Below are 16,480 nucleotides of genomic sequence, written 5' to 3'. Positions count from 1 at the left end.
TGCTGGCGCCGCGCGGCCAAGGGCGCGGGGCTGGGCGAGCGCCGGGGTGCGGCGCGCGGGCCGCCAAGGGCGGGTGCTATCGGGGCCACCCTGGCCACGGCGCGGGCGGAGGACCGCCGGGAGCCTGCGCCGGGCGCCCGAAGCGGGGAGGGGGCTCGGAGCCGCGGGGGTCAGCCCGCGTGCCCTTGAAGGGGGCGGGAATCGCGCTCGGCTGCTGGAGCCGCGAACCCCGCGCTCTCGCTCTGCGCCGCGCACCCTTGCCCTCGCGGGGACCGGCGGGTGCTGGCGGGACCAGATACCGGGACCTGGCCTATCTCGGTTCCTGGGTGGGCTGGGTGGGGCCCGGAGCGGGAGGAGGACGGGACGGACTAGGGGACCGGGCGAGCGCCTGGGCAGGGGCGACTTCCCTCCGGGCCCACGAAGGCTCCAGGCTGAGGCGCCCGGGCTCGGACTCCGCTCCCGGTTCCCGGCCGCCGGGTGCCTCGACCGCCGCTCCCCAGCACTTTGCCCCGGCCGCCGGCGTCGTCCTGGCGCGCCCTAGCGCCGGCCGGCGTCTCCAGCCCGCGGTCGCCCGCCTATTGGCGTTCCCAGCCCACCCTGCTTTGGCTCCGGGCCTGACTCCCAGGGCCACCGCCCCAGCCTTTGCCATCCTTCTCCAGAATTCAGCAGAAAACAGGGTTCGTGCGTCAGGGGCAACCTTGCAGGATCATTCCTTACTTAACTGCTCACCGTGTGTTTGGGACGTTCCCCTCACGGCACAGCTGGGCAGGGCCTCACACTGTGGAGCGGCCGTCTTCGTTCCCTTCCAGAGGACTCTGTCACATCTCAGCGTCCCCACACCAAGTCACGGCCCTTCTGGCGTCCCAGGAAACTTGTGGGAACTGCGGGGGCCCTTCCCTGCCCTTGAGCGTGCTGTTTGGCCCCTGGAGCCCTTTCTCCAGGGGCGAGAGTATTCTGCACATTGGCACCTCAACTCCTGCGTGCAGGAGGTGAGAAGGGGAGGATCCAGGTGGCAGTTCTGTCTCTTCCTAGAGGGGATTCCCATCAGGTGGCCACGCCCACTGGGGGGGGGCCTCCTCACCCTTCCCCACTTGTTTGCTTCCTTTAACATGGTGACTAGGGCCTCACCCTGCTCAGATAGTTTGGCCAAGTTTGCAAAGGGCCTGCTGGGGTGAGGGGATTGGGGGTGAGATGGCCCCACATGGGCGGAGTTGCTTGGACAAAGCTGACTCTTACATCCTGGGGTCCAGGGAATTAGGCTCATTTCCTGGAAGGGAACACAGAGGCCCAGCACAGGCACTGAAACCCAGGGCTGTTTTTCACCCAGGAAGCTAGCTTAGGGAAAGCTGGTTACTGGCTTCCTCGGGACATGGCACTTGGGGTGTGGCCCTTTGTGGCACTGATTGATGGGGGCAGTGGACAGCTGAGAGTACCTGAATAGGTTTATTTCCAGGACTTCACCAACCCCCTGATGGGGTCCTCTGTCTCCCTGTCCTATACACTTTGAATCTCTGGTTGTTGTCAGGGCTCCGAGAGTGGGGAGAGGAGAAGGCCAGGGAAGTGCCCTCAGGCCGATGGGCACCCAGCTCACTCCTTTAGAGCCAGAGGGCTTGGGCCTCAGCCAGAGTCACCTGCCCGTCACCTTGTCTCCCTCCTGCTTGCATCCATTGCTCCAGGCAGCTGTGGGGGGTAGGGTTGGCCCCAGGGTCTCTAGGAAGCCCCTCAAAGCCCTGCCAAACAGAGACTACCCTGCCTTCCACAAGACCAGGTGCTTGACACCAGGGAGACACCTTCAGAGCGTGTCCTGAGCCCTTTCTGAGCTCCTAGCCCTTCTCTGTGTCCCTGGTCCCAGCCACTGTCCCCTCTGCCTGGGGACTGCAAAGCCTCCTAACCAGTCCTCACTGACCACGCTCCACTCAGCAGCCAGGGTCACCTCTGTAAACACAAAGCAGACCCCAGCCCACTGGCGTGAACCGATTGCAAAACCCCTGTTCTACTCCACCCCCATTGTCACTTCCCACCTTCTTGCTCACGTGTTAGCCTTCTAGATTCTTCTGGAACTCCCCAGGCTCCATCCTGCCCTGAACATTGACCGTGACCTCTGCCAGACCCAATATTCCCTGGCTCACGACTGCATCCTTCCTGCTACTCAGGTCTCCGGCTCCTGGCTGAGTGTAGGCCCACCTCTCTCATTCCCAGGCCCACTTTAATGCTTCATTTTCTTGACAGTATTTCCCTGGAATATTTTCATCAGCTGACTTGTATCAGTGGGCTTCCTCCCTTGAGGTTGACCCTGTGACCACCTACTGGGCCTGGCACTGTGGGTGCTGGAGAGATGGGCACAGTCTTGGGTTCTGAGGGCTGGGGGTTCCCTGGGTCACCCTGAGCTCTGGATATGATGACAGCCTCAGCCTAGGCCTCGTGTCTCTCCTGGAGTGCTGGCCGCCCGGGCCCCTGTCCTCCACTCCGGCCTCTCTGCAACCCTCAACCTGAGCTGGTGACCCTGGCCCGCAGGGGTGGGTCCTGCATGTGGCAGTTTGCTGGTGGAGGAGCCGGTGTACTGGGAGCTGTCACTCCAAGTTTTCAATCTGCTGTGGTGGGCTCAGTACTTGTCACATCTACTTTCCTCACTCCGCCTGTCTCCCACCCTCCTCAGCAGTGTTCTTGCCACCTAGATTTGCCCAGGCCAGCTCTCTGGCATTGAGGCCAGTGGGTGAGGAGGAGGGAGGAGGGGGGCTTGGAGGAGAAGGGCAGGGTGCCTGCTTCCTGGGTGCAGGGGCCCTGGCTGCCAGGTTTCTTGGGGATTCAGAGGGCTAGTCCACGAGAGGGCTCGTGAGAGTCAGTGGCTCTGCCTCTGCTTCTTGTTCATGGCCTAACCTTGGGCAGGACACCTGGTCCCTCTGCCTCAGTGTCCCCAATTGTGGAATGGGACTGTGACACCAGCTACCTCATAGAGGGGTTATTATGAGGACTGGTGAGATGGTGCACGTGGAACATGTAGGTCACAGTGCCCAGCACATGACAGGTGCCCATAAAGTATGGCTTATAGCACCATCCAAGGGGGGCAGTTGGCCTGCCTTCCCCAAGGAAATGCTTCCGAGACATGCACCCTCATCTGGTAAGCTGGGGGCAGGGAGCCTGGGCTTGAGGGGCTGGAGGGAGGTAGGGAGTAAGGGAGAAGAGGGCTTGGCACTCCAGGCCTTTTCCTCAGAAGTCCCCCCTGGTAGGCCCAACCCTTCCATCCCACACAGTCGGGGGGGGGGGGTGGGTTTCCTAGAGCTGGTGAGCCCAGCTTCTCTCCTGGATGGGTAGTAGGACTACTCTGGCACTTGACTGGCCTGTGCACCCACAGGATTGGGCCCCATCTAGGCTTCTGTGGGCAGAGGGACCAAAAGGGAGAGAGCACCATGTTTCCCAAAGGTCTATATTTTCTTAACCTGTTCCCCCGCCACTGGGGAAATGGTGAGAGCCTGGTCATATTTAATACGTTTTGCTGAGAGGAGGGGGGCACAGTGATCAGCACACTTTGCCCAGTGGGTTGGCCTGTGAGAGACTCCCCTCATTCCCAATTGATCTATTATTTCATCAGTTCATTCAATCACCCAACACCTTGTTCATCCAACCACCCATGTATGTACCCTCTGAACATCTACCCATCCAACCACAAAACTAACCAACTGACCATATACACCCACCACCCACTGGCTAGCCATCATACCCACTCATCATCCATCCATCCATCCAACCCAGTCTCCATCCATCCATTTATCCATTCATCCATCCATCCATCCTCCTGGCATGCTGCAGTCCATGGGGTCACAAAGAATCGGACATGACTGAGTGACTGAACTGAACTGAATCCATCCATCCATCCATGTATCCACCCATCCATTTTCTTGTCTGTCCAGTCCATCCATTGGTCCATTCATCTATTCATCTATCTGTCCATCCATCCATCATCTGTCCATCCATCCACTCACCCACCCAAGACAGATGTCTTGCATGCCTTCTCTGAGCCAAGTACTGAACATACTATATAGCATCTGACCTTCTGGGGGTTTTGCTGGTAGAAATTTGGAGACTTTCTGCCTTTGGCTCTGTCCTTATTTCCCTCTCCCTGTTTGTCTTCTCACTTTGTCCTCCTGTTTGCCCCTTTGTCTGTTTTCCAAGTCTGTCTTCCCTGAGTCTTTGCTCCTCTCTGTCTGGCTGTCCCTCTTTCTTCCCTCTTGTGTCCCTGGCCCTCCAGGGCTCTCTCCCCATCCCCTCCCTCCTGCCTCTCTCTCCTCCTCCTCCCCAGCAGTGCTCTGGGCCCTCACCCTCCTCCCTCCTCACTCTTTCTGGGCCCCAGTCCCTTAGGGTAAAAGCCTACCCTGTTCCCCCCTCCTGCTGCCTGCTCGTGGTGCTCAGGACTGACTCTTTGATGAGATGCCAATGAGGTGATGTCTGGGTTTTGTTAAATGTCATAAATAAATTATTAATCCTCTCCTGGGCAGAAGTACTGCCCCCCCTCCTGCCCCTGCCATTATCTGTGGAGGCCCATGGTGTGGGGGCACTCCAAGGACTGATGGGAACCTTAGTCTTGGTGGCCCCTCCTTGGTCGGCCCTAGAGTGGTCCTGAGAACCCCTGGCCCAGAGATGCCTGAACCCCCAAGTCCTTCAGTTCCCGCCATCCTAACCTCCCTGAGGCCCTGGGCCCCACCTGCCATTGCCAAGCACTTCCGTTGCATCTCAGTTTCTAGTTCCTCATTCTGTGAGAAGGGCAGTGCTGGCCCATTTGTTTTTTAATTTTTATTTATTTATTTTTGGCCACATCACTCAGCTTGGAGGATCTTAGTTGCCCAACCAGGGATCACACCCGTGCCTTTGGCAGTGGAAGTGTGGAATCCTAACCACTGGACCACCAGGGAATTCCCAGGACTTGGCCCATTATAAGGATGAAGATGTGAGCTCAGGGGAGAAGGGACTGGGGGCCACCACACCAGGCAGGGGCGGTGGTTTGAAGCCTGTGCTCCCCTGTCCCTCCTCCTGGTCACCAGGTGGTCTTGTTTCCTGCCTGGGGGAATGGAAGGAGCCCCTCTCCCCAGGCTCTGGAGGGGAGGGTGGATGCTGAGCTGGGTCCCCATCACTGCCATTTGCTCACTCTTCTGGACCTCCGTCATGGAGCTCTTGATCTGGCTCCTGGCTCCGCCTCCCCAGATCCATCAGCTGCCTGGAATCAGATGACCTAACTCTTCCTTCCACAATCATGTTTTTCTTTTGCTCTGATCACCTTGTGTTTGCTAAGTTGCCAGGGGGGCTGCCCTCTTTCCCAGGCCCCTCTGGGCTCTGCTGCTACCCCTCCCCAGAGGACAGGGGCAGGGGATGGGCAGAGCATGGGGACTTGGGGTGGACTAGCCCAGACCACTCCGACTCTGAGGGAGCCCAGATGACCTTTCAGACCAGGGGCCAACCTGAGTCACCTCAGCGTCCCTAGGGCACATCCACGCGTGGCACAGGGGCAATGCTGTTTAAATGCCTGTTAAGTAAGTGCAGGGAAGGGCTGAGTTCTGGGGGGGTCCTACACCTGGAGGGAGGGGCAGGTGTGGGGACCACCAACCAGAGTTCTATCCTGGCTCTGCCACCTGCCGGCTGTGAGACTGAGAAGTGGGCAAGTGATGAGATCCTTGGAGCCTATTTCCTCATCTGCAAATGAGGGTAATACTGTCTCCCTGGGTTGCTGTGTGGAGTAGATGAAGTCCTAGAAACAAACATGTGCTACCTGCTTTGAGCCTGGTGCAGGTGGTAGGTAGATCCACTGTTTATTGTAAGGTGTTTCTCTGGGTAGGGTCCATGCCTCTTGCCTGGGCTGCAGCCTGTTGAGCAGCCTTGGGCTCCCTCAGGGCTAAGCCCATGCGTGCAGGGAGTTGGTGAGGGGCTGGGGATAAACTTGGGGAAAAGCCACAGAAGGCACCTGTGTTCAGGGTCCCCCGCCTGTCCCCCTGTCTTTTCTCTGAAGCAGCCTCCCCTGCCCCCTCCCCAGGCCTGGGAGACAGAACAGGGCAAATGGGTCCTAATTATAGCCCGTCTGGGATCCATGGAGCCTGGGGCCCTGGAGGGGCAGGTTGGTGCGGGAGGACACTGCCAGGCAGCCTGGAAGGGCTGTGTGGGGCAGCCAGGCGGAGCTGGGAGCTGGGCGGAGCTGGGAGCCGGCAGGATGAGGAGTCCTGAGGCTGCTTCTCCTCGGTGCCCTCACCCCAGGGCGTGCGGGCTCCCATGTTAGCACTGGCTGGATGCCCTGGAGAGGGGATGCAGGGCTGGGCTGTGGGAGAGGCACCAGGAAGGGTTGCTTGGATATGACTCCTCAGGTCTAGTTCTGGAAACTCAGAAGATGGAGGAGGGGGCAGGGCTGGGCGGGAATTATGGGGGTTTATGGGAGCACTGTCACAGAAGGTCAGCCCTGGGGGTCCTCAGAAGCTGTGCAGGAGAAGACAATGCGGGTGGGCAGTGTGGGGTCCTTTTCATCGTGTGCCAGTCTGGAACTTTCCCGGAGGAGGGATTTAACCAGGCAGATGGCCCTGGGCTGTGAGGTCTCCTGGGAATGGAGGGAGGGGTCTGTCCAGGGGCAGAGGGCCTGAGGCCTTATCCTCTTAAGGTTCGAGGTGCCCCTACCCAGTTCCCAGGCAGGATGGGGCACCGCCCATGGGTGATCCCAGCTTTCTTCTTGAATCTCCTGCAGCCACCTGCACATCGCCTTGTCTGTGCCTGCTGGCTGGTCAGTCTGTGACTGTGTGCTGGGCTGGTCTTCCCAGTCTGGGGGACTGCCCTGCTGAGGGGATGGGGGATGTAGGGAGGAGGCTGGAGGCAGGAGGGAGAGGCCCCCTCCCGATTGCATCAGCTGAGCCTGTTACATAACTGTGCTGGGCATTGCCAGGGTGCGGGGGCGGCTCTGCCCAGGCGGTCTCTTTGCAGCTCCAGGGGAGGTGGAGGTGGGTGGGGGAGTGGGCAGGCATGGACGGGCATCGGATCCCCAGCCTGGCTCCCAGCCAGCCATGTCATTCCCCAGAGCCCTCCACTCCTGAATGGCTCTGGGAGTGCCCATGCACCTTTCTAACTGGCACGAGAATCCTTGCCCCTCCCACATCACGGTCCAGGGGACAAGATGGGGTTGGCTTCTGCCTCCTCTGCCCAGCTCCTCTCAAAGCCTACCCACGTGAATCCCAGCTTTGGGCCCACCCTCTCTGCCTGGCCCTTGTGCCAGCCACAGCATCTGTGCCTTCCACAGGGTCCTTGGCACTGCCCCCCCTCTGCTGGTCAGGACCCCTGAGCTGGCCTCCCGGGGATGGCCAGCACTCAGCCCATTCTCAGGTCACTCCCTCCTCCGTGGCAGCTCCCTCACCTGCCTGGAGTTGGCTCTCTCCATGTCTGTGTTCACCTGGCAGGATGGGGATGGGCTGGGACTCGGGTGTGCCCTGCTGCCTGCTCCAGTGGACCGACCTCTGCTGTGCAAAAGGGGGATGGGGGCGGTCAGGCCATAGGCCTTGGCTACCCTGGAGGAGAACGTGGTGCAGAGGAGTGCCCAGTCAGTGGTGCAGCCCCTACCTTCCCCCGGGAGGGAGTAGAATGAGTGGGAGATGGCCCTCCAGGGCATAGGGGTGGGAGGGGCATTCACTGGGCCGCCAGAGTCACCAGCGCCCTCTAGCTGTATCCAGAGTGTGACCGGGGTGCCTTCCCCCTCCCCACTGGTGACTGTGGGGTCAGGTGTCTCAGGCCCCTGCCTGTGTGCTAAGTCGCTTCAGTCGTGCCCGACTCTTTGTGATTCTCTGGACTGTAGCCGCCAGGCTCCTCTGTCCAGGGGATTCTCCAGGCAAGAATACTGGAATGGGTTGCCATGCCCTCCTCCAGGGGATCTTCCTGAACCCAGAGATCGAACCCACATCTGCTATGTCTCCTGCATTGTCTTCTTTACCACCAGTGCCACCTGGGAAGCCCCCAGGCCCTGGAGTAGACCCCTGTGGAGGATGGGGGGATGTTGGGGGTGTCCAGGGTGCAGATGTGTGTCCAAACATCTGTGGGTCTGACACATTCAGCAGCCAGGATGTTTTGCTCTAAAAGATGTCCTGGTGGGGCCCTGTTATTTAAACTTGATTCATTGAGGACACTAGGTCCATTTCCCAGAGGAAAGTCCCCTGGGTGGCCCTGGCATGTCTTGCCTTCCTCAGAGTCTCCCAGAGTGTCAGTCTCACAGTGGGGTCCCTCTCAGAGGCCAGCCTGAGGCTAAGTGAGACTCCCTGTCCTGTCCCCACCCCCTGGTGCTTCTCTCTGTGCCCCCGCCTGTGCACATGGGCCATGAGGGTGGGGGTGGGGGTCAAGCTGCTGGTGTGGGGGACTGGCTTTCTTGAAGCCCCTTTGGTGTGGACCCTTTGGAGGTTCTACTGGCTCATTCTGGAATCTTCCTTCATCCCAGAAGGACAGATGTAGCTCTCCTCTAGGTGGTTTTTTTTTAAAAAATAGCATTTTATATACTTAAAAAATTCTTTATTTGGTTGCACTGTATCATAATTGCAGTACGTGGGATCTTGGATCTTTGCTGCAGCATGGGGGAATCTCTGGGCTTCCCAGGTGGCGCTAGTGATAAAGAACTCGCCTGCCAATGCGGGGGACATAAGAGATGAGGGTTTGATCCCTGGGTCAGGAAGATCCCCTGGAAAAGGGCATGACAACCCACTCCAGTATTCTTTCCTAGAGAACCCCATGGACAGAGGAGCCTGGTGGGCTACAGTCCATGGGGTCGCAAAGATTTGGACATGATCGATGTGACTTAGCATGTGGGATCTTTAGTTGAGGAATGTGTGCTCCTCGTTGTGGCGTGTGGGATTCAGTTCTCTGACTAGGGGTTGAACCTGGGCCTCCTGCATTGGGAGCTCAAAGTCTTATCCACTGCACCAGTAGGGATGTCTTTGGGTGTTTGTTCTTCCTGTGTTGTCTTGCTGCCATTTGCCCCCAAGAGGACTCTCCCATTCCCCACCCCCACAGAACTCAGGGGTCATACTCTTTATCCCCCTGACGTCCTGGGTGGGAGTTAGACTCCGGCCACAGGCTCCCTTTGGGGGGTGGCGAGAAGCACAGAGATGCCCACGTGACATACTTGTCTGCTCACCTGGCCTTTCGGCTGGAGGAAAGTGCTAGGAATTCAGGAAAGGCAGGCGGTTTCTAGAAAACGCACCTCTCTCTGGGGACTGTCACACTGTCCGGAGCACCCAGTGGAGTGTGCTTGGCACCCCGCTGTGCGTGTCCAGGTCCACGTGACGGGAATGGGCCTGCGTGGGTGCAGTTGGGGACTAGGCCGGGTGGCGGGGCAGCGTGGCCTTCAAGTCCTATTAAAGGGGGTCCTGGCATCTGCCCTGCTGGTCTCTCCTCCAAACTCCCAGGCACTTGCCCCACAGCCCACCTGGCATCACCTAGGGCGATGTCACTTGCACTCATGAGCTGTCACCTGGCCCCACTGTAGGCCTCTGGAGGGCAGAGGTAGGCCCTGACCCTCCTTGCCCCAGCTGGAGATGGCTTTCTGACTCTGTGGAGCTGCTTTCTTCCCGAGGAGCCCGGCTTGTTAGTTACCAAAGTTAGTCGTGTTTGTTTCAGTTTCTGGAGCACTGTTGTAGCAAGGAAGATGGTTATTGTCTGATTTTACAGCTGACAGGAGGAAAGGCCCAGAGAAGTGGAGTGGTGTGACACGGCCCGAGGGGCTGGGGATGACTCTGAGGGGTTGGGGCAGGGGAACTAGATGGAGGGAGACGGGGTGGGCTTTAAGTGGGAGCAGGGAGGGGTAGGTGGCCCTGGCCTGGGACAGTTGGATGGCAAAGGAGCTTGCTGTCCAGCGGCCCTGCCTCTCGCTCTGTTCCTGGGTTGGGGAGTGAATCTCCCTGAAGGAAGCAGCAGAGTCACTCCCTCCCCCTTCTTATTCCTCCAGAAGAAGAAGATGGTGGCCTTGAAGGCTTCGATGACTTTTTCCCGGAGGAGCCCGTGAGCCTCCCCAAGAAGAAAAAGTCCAAGAAGCTCAAGGAGAACAGGTCCAAAGGGAAGAGGAAGAAGAAAGAGGTGAGCAGGGCCGGGGCTCTTGTGGGGCTTGGCTGCTCCTCCTGGGCCTGAGAAAGACCTGGGCTCCCAGGACCTTCCAGAGAGGGAGGGTGTGTCCTGAGAACCGAACTTGTGTGAGAACACCAAAATGGGCATCTGCTGGGAGCAGTGCCCACCGATACCTGCCCGAGACAGATCTCATGTTGTTCCCCAACCAGGGATTGAACCCTGGCCCTCGGGAGTGAAAGCACAGAGTCCTAACCACTGGCCCGCCAGGGAGTTCCCAAGTGTGCTGTCTTCTTAATCAGAGTGTTCTGGGGTGTATCTTCTTTCCCCCTTGGTGGCTGTCCTGGGCTGTGACAACATGGGGTCCCCGGTGCTTGCATCTCTTCACTGAAGGGCCCTTTATGGCTTGCACTTGTGTCCACTGCCTCCGTGTCCACTTCCTTGGTGCCCTGGGCAGCACCTTCTGCCACCGCTGGCAGGCATCTGTCCCTTGGGTTTGCTGCATCCAACCTGTTGTGACTTGGGGTCCTGATGAACATGATCAAAGTGGGAGAAGAATAAGGAGACCTGAGTATGGGATGGGTCTCCTCCGAGTCATCTGAGTGCACATTTCCAGAACACTCCACACGGAATCACTTTATCCTCAACATCAACCTTGGGAATCGGGGTCAGATGATCAGCACCTCCTGGCAGAGGGGCAACCTGGGGCCGACTTGTAGCTTAAAGCCCCTTGCACTCAGAGTGGATGATCCTAGGGCAATGTGGGGACTCCTGTCTCCCACCACTTGGGAGCAGCCAATGCTCCTTGGAGTCACCCCATCCTCTGGGTAGTCTTATGGGGAGGGGGTGGTGTGCACCTTGCTTTACAGGGGAGGCTCAGGAGATGAACTTGCCCAGGGTCATGGTGACATGGCTGAGATCTGGCCCCAGGGATGTCCAGCAGCCTGTCCCCCCAGCCTGGTCCTCCCCTGGCCTGTGGGGTTTTTGATGGGGAAGCGCTGTCGGTTCTTTGGCTTTCTCACCTCCCCTGTCCAGAGGAGACCCTCCTGGTCCAGCCTTGCAGGGGAGGCTGTGGGGGAGGTGTTAATGGGATTGGTGACCCTGGGGGCAGAGTAGCAATGTGCTTGTGTGTGAGGTGCCTGCTGGAACTCTCTGATGTGCCTCAAAGGCCACCGTGGGCCTTTGGCTTGTCCCTTGCAAGGCTTTGTGCAGGTGGGGGAGTGTTATGACTTCGCTCTGGAGGGTCCTTGAAGATGCTGCAGGGAGTGGGGAGGAGGAGACCCCTGAAGACAAAGGGCCTGTGATGGCGGGCAGGCCATGCTGGGTGGGATTCTTCCCCAGATCTTCCCAGGCCACTGTCTGCACCTGTCTGAGCCTCACGTCTGTGTCTGCGGTAAGGGGAGTGGTCATCATTTTGCCCCCAGCCCCTTGTTGGGGGGCAAATCAGATGTGGGCCAGGAGGGAGCCTTCATGTGACCGGTGCCATGGGGAAGGCCAGTAGCCTTGGGGACATCCAGAATGTTACCCTACAAGTGTCTGGAGGGCGGGGCCTGCCCTGGACCATGCCCCCGGGTTCTCGTGGTGGTCAGCCGGGGCTGGCCTGTCAGGAGCTCAGGGACTGGGGCAGGGAGGGGTCAGCCCTGCCTCCTCCAGCTGGAGCCTTACAGGTGCGTCCTGTCGGTGCTGTCCCTGGAGCTTGGGGTCAGCATCCTCCCCGGGACTGCCGGCTGAGCTGTTGTCCTCGCTTCTGGGGGACCCCCATAGGACAGCTGCCCTGTCCAGGCTCCTGGCCTAGGCTGTCCCCGAGCCTCTCCCTGCCCTCTGCGGCCTTGCCAGGCTGTTTGTCTCCTTGGGCGCATATAAACTGCCTTTTCTGCCCCCGGAGGGGCCTGAGTCTCCGCCGGGCCCAGCGCCACCCCGTCCGACACTCTGCTCTTCATCACTGTCGCACCTCAGTTTTGTCCTCACCGCCCACTCCTGGCATCCTGTGCTCCCGGATTGACAGGTCTGTCCCCTCCCAGGACACCCCACCCCTAAACCCAGGGCTGCGTGTGGGAAGGTTTGTGAGCTGAAGCATCCTGTCCCCATTATCCAGGAGGGGAAGTGGAGGCAGGAGAGAGGAAGAGGGGGACCCCTGCCTGGAGGCTCCCCATCAGGGAGATGCAATGGACTGGGCCCCCTGCAGTGGAGGGACCTGTGCAGCTCCTCTCCCCACCCTGGCCTGCAGGTCTGTCCTTATTGGGAGTAGAGAGTAAATGGTGTGGGGGTGGTGGGGCCCTGGGATGCAGGGGTCGACTTCCTGGTCGAGCTGTGAAATCTGGATCTGCTGCGGCCACTGGGCTCACCCCCCAGACCTGGGTCTCCCTGGATGCGGGTGGAGGGGGATTCTGCGTCCTGGGGTTGAGCACAGGCGCCTCCTTCCCCAGGTCCTCAGCGATTTCTCTCTTTCGGCTTCTTTCCTGGGACAGGGAGGGAGGCTGGGCCAGCGTGGGCTGTTCCATCTGGCCCTTGGTCTCAGGCCTCAGGCTGGGTCTCTGCCCGGTTCCCAAATGGTGATGAAGGCCCATGAGGGGAGCCCCAGGGGCCTGTGGCTTCCCTTCCCGGCTCCAGGTCGGGGTGAGCTTTCTCTGCTCTTCCCGGATACCGGTACAGCAGGCCCCTCCCCGAGGCCCTGGTCAGGAAGGAGGCAGGATGTGGGCAGAGTCTTGGCGGCGGTGAGGCGGGGGCCGGGTGAGGGGCCTGCAGCCAGGGGAGAGGGGCTGGTGGCTTCTGAGGATAGGAGGGCTGGTGCCTGCCGTCCTCGTGCTGGGATCATCCTGATCACCCAGGTCTCTGGTCTCCTTTCTCCGGCCCTACCTGGACACAGGGTTTTGCTTTTGTCTCTGAGCCCAGCTCTCACTCCTGTGGCTGGAACTTGGCCTCTGTGAGGGACCCATCTCTCGCTACCTCTTCCCTGGCCTCCTCTTCTCTCCTCTGCGTTTCTTCCCCGCCCACCTCATCGTCCTCCTGCCCTCTCCCTCATCCTCTCCTCTCTCCCTCCTCTCACTTCCTCACCCTCTCTCCTCTGCACTGAGATGCAATGCCAGATCTCAGAGGGGATGGAGGCCAGGGGAGACTGGAGGGCTGCAGGAGCTGGGCAGTGCCAGGCAGGCCCCCAATGTGGCCCTCGGACCATTGCTGCCCCCCGCGCCCCCCCCCCCCCCCCCCCCCCCCCACCGCACCGCTGAGAGCCTGGCTTGGCAGCTGTCAGATTTCCGAGATCTGAACATGCTGCCTCTGGAGAGAGGGATCTTGGCCGCCATGTGCCCACTGCCCGCTCCTCCACCCGCCCGCAGATCGGAGTTCTCATGATGTGGGTGGGGGAATGTCACCCCTTTGCTCCTTTTCATCTCCATCCAGGTGGCCTCAACCCAAGACCATGGGTGGAGGGAGCAGAGGGCCTTCTGGGTGGTGGAATCCATGCAGCAGCAGGCTTTTGGCGGGGGGCTGGGTGGGGGGACAGGCAGCGAGTCGTGAATTCTGATTTACATAAAATAACCGGGCTTCGGCCGGAACCTGAGCATATGTAGATGAAGCTCCTTGTCAGACCCAGCGCAGGAGGGAGAGATGATTTCAACCTGTACTGCAGCGGTTACCATAGCAACCAATTATTCAGTGCTAAATTATAACTGTTTATAACACTCGTGAATGGGAAGGCTCATATTTCATTCTTTCTTTTTCCCTCTCAATCTTGAAGGACCTCAATTTGAGAATGACCAACTCTCCGAGTCCCTCCTTTTGAGTTGAAATATGCCTCCTTTTTAAGAGATGTGGTGTGTGCCAAGCTCAGGCATAGAAGGAAGGGAGAGGGAGATGGAAGGCCTGGATGGAACGACATCTGCAGAGCTGCAGGGGGGAAGGGTGGACACTGGCCACCCGCTAGAGATCCCCAGGGCCTGCATTGGTGGCTTACTGTGCCTTCTGTGGGCCCGAGGCTCAGGGGCAGAGACCCCTCCTGCCTACCCCCAAGTCCTCACACGCCCAACTTGGGAGTAGCATCTAAGGCAGCTTTGCACATGGATTCTGTTGGGACTCCAAGTTCACTTGAGTTCTTCGACCATCAGGGGTGTCCCCTGTAGTCACTCCTGGGGCAGCTGCAGCCCAGAGGACAGCGCCAAGGTCACAGCCTGATGAGTCCTGATGTTCAAAGCCTAGGTGTGGCTTGGGGCTGAGGTTGCTTTAGGGATTTTTTTCAGGCATTTTGTCCTGTGCCTGTACCTCCCTTGTGAATGTGGCTTGGCCTGCACCACCCCCAAAGTTTCAAGATGCCGTATGGCTGGTCTCCTCCTAGTGTTTGGTCCTTCCTGCCCTTCTGGCCACTGGCTGCTCTGCATCCCTCCGGGTCCTGCTGATGGGTGACCCCTCTTTCCAGTTGTTTTCAGAACCATGTGCTGCCCTTCCTTTTTCTCCTTTGTCTGCAAGGAAAGATTTTGGAAAAACAAAACACAGAAAGGAGGCCCTGGTCTCGATGGATGCAGAGAGGTGCTGTGGGTACAGAATTATTGCACTAGCAGGAAACTCATTCCCAAAGACCTGTCCTGCATCCCACCAGCCACCAACCCCCCTACCCCTGGCTGTGTGAGCAACAGGGCTTGGATGAGATTGGGGTACAGGTAGGGGTGGACCAGGCAAGGTGAGCCTCATTTTGGTGGGGGGAGAAGGAAGGGCACAGAGGAGATTAGGAAATGGATGGGGAGTTGGAAAATTGGGGAACCACCTCTTCTTTCCAGCCAGCTTTCCTCAATGCAGGTAGACGGGGTGATGAAAGGTCTCCCCATTCTGTGAAATGGGAGGCTGCCATCGTTGTCACCCTAGTGGGTGATTGGGGCCACTGACGTGCCCAGTGTAACTCCAGCTCATTCCTCTAGAAGGAACTTTGCCCTCCTGCTCCCCCACTTAGACCCAGAGTGGCTGCTGGACCAACCCTCCTGGCAGCACCCAGCTTGGGGCCCTCTGCCAGGCCTGCTCCTCCTGCACTGTGCACACGCAGACAGAGTGTCTGCCGGAGGGGCCTTCCCTGCCTCTTCCTCCCTCTAGCTCCCTCTGGGCCCTGCCTTCAGAACTGCGCTGGCCACCTCTCACTGCTCCTGCACTTGGGATGTGGTAGCCTGGGATCCGGCTCCCAGCAGATGCTCAGGAAAAACCCCACAGATGCAGTCACAACAGCCCCTTTTGTTGCCTGTGTGTGTGTGCGTGCGTGCGTGTGCATGCACATGCGTGCTCAGTCGTGTCTGACTCTCTGTGACGCCGTGGACTGTAGCGCACCAGGCCCCTCTGTCCATGGGGATTCTCCAAGGAAGAATACTGGAATGGGTTGCCATTTCCTCCTCCAGTTGAAGAGTTGAAGGAAGGGTTGCCTCTTCCTGACCCAGGGATTGAATGCATGTCTCCCGTGTCTCCTGCGTTGGCAGGCAAATTCTTTACTGCTAAGTCACCAGGGAAGCCTCAGCTACACTGTAATTGTTGTCCAGCTGCAGGCGTTGTCCATGCACTTGACTTTAATCCAGTCTGGATTTGCAGAAACGAGGGAGATGAGGCTGGTTGGGTCCTCCAGCTTGTGGTCCTGGTCGCATCTTCGACTTCCAAGCAGAACTGGGGGCATTGTGGGTACTTGAGTCTCCCCTATTTCAAAATATTTAAAGCTCTTTCTCACAGGACCTCCTTTGTTCCTCTTACTGCCATTTACAGCATCCCCATTTCATAGATGAGGAGACTGAGGTCAGGGTGTTGCAGTGACTTGCCCAGTTTCCTGGTTAGCAAGGATTTCATAGCTCAGAGACAGCTTCTGTCCTGAAGCCTCTCAAGGGAGCCCCATAACCTGTCGTGAGTCCACCTGTTTCGTCCCTGGTCTGGTCTGTGGGCAGGTGAGAGCCAGCCCCAAGCCCCTCCCTTGGCAGGCCCCACAGCCTCTGTCCGCGGTGCTGAAGCTGGTGGTGGCTGCCTCCACCCATTCTTACCTTCGCTGGGGTGTAGGCCCTGTCTCTCAGGTCTTCCGAAGGGTGCTCTTTCCAAGCTGGCCGAACTTTACACCCTCAGAGGAAATGGACATCACTGTGTGACCTCTGTCTCCCCAGACAGAGGCAGAGCTGGGAGCTGTTGCTCTGAGCGCTGGGAACAGGATTGCGTGTGAGGCTGTCCTGTCCTGGGTAGGCTCTGGCAGCCGCCAGGACCGGTGCACTGCCCCTGGGGTCCAGTGTGGCCAACCGAGTCAATATTCTGGGAAACACTTGAGTTCCGGAAAGGCCCAGGCCCTGCTGCCTGCCAGCCACCAGCCAGCACACTGACTCAGCAGCTTAATGAGCATAAAAGGTTTGGAAGCAGGGAGCCGGCCTAGGCAGAGAGTGAGCTGAGCAAGCAGAAGCATCAGGAAGTGCAGGGACCC

The 16,480-nt window shown here is 58.9% G+C and overlaps 1 protein-coding gene across 3 annotated transcripts in view; it reads left to right on the top strand.

Annotated features, from left to right (window-relative positions):
- The window catches only part of CHD5 (chromodomain helicase DNA binding protein 5), a 67,735-nt gene that overhangs the window by 665 nt on the left and 50,590 nt on the right, over positions 1-16,480 (top strand). For 2 of the 3 annotated variants that reach the window (XM_040263273.1, XM_040263272.1), the window contains exon 2: positions 9,947-10,074. In XM_040263273.1, coding sequence (XP_040119207.1) covers positions 9,947-10,074 — 128 coding nt within the window. Of the gene's footprint in view, positions 1-5,267; positions 5,523-9,946; positions 10,075-16,480 lie in introns of those variants that run through there. The other variant, XM_040263274.1, reaches the window with a different exon arrangement.

The sequence above is a fragment of the Oryx dammah genome, unplaced genomic scaffold (genome assembly GCF_014754425.2).
Source record: "Oryx dammah isolate SB20612 unplaced genomic scaffold, SCBI_Odam_1.1 HiC_scaffold_21, whole genome shotgun sequence".
Classification (NCBI taxonomy): domain Eukaryota; kingdom Metazoa; phylum Chordata; class Mammalia; order Artiodactyla; family Bovidae; genus Oryx; species Oryx dammah.
The sequence above is the reverse complement of the archived record's forward strand: the minus strand, read 5'-3'. Positions and strand labels throughout refer to the sequence as shown.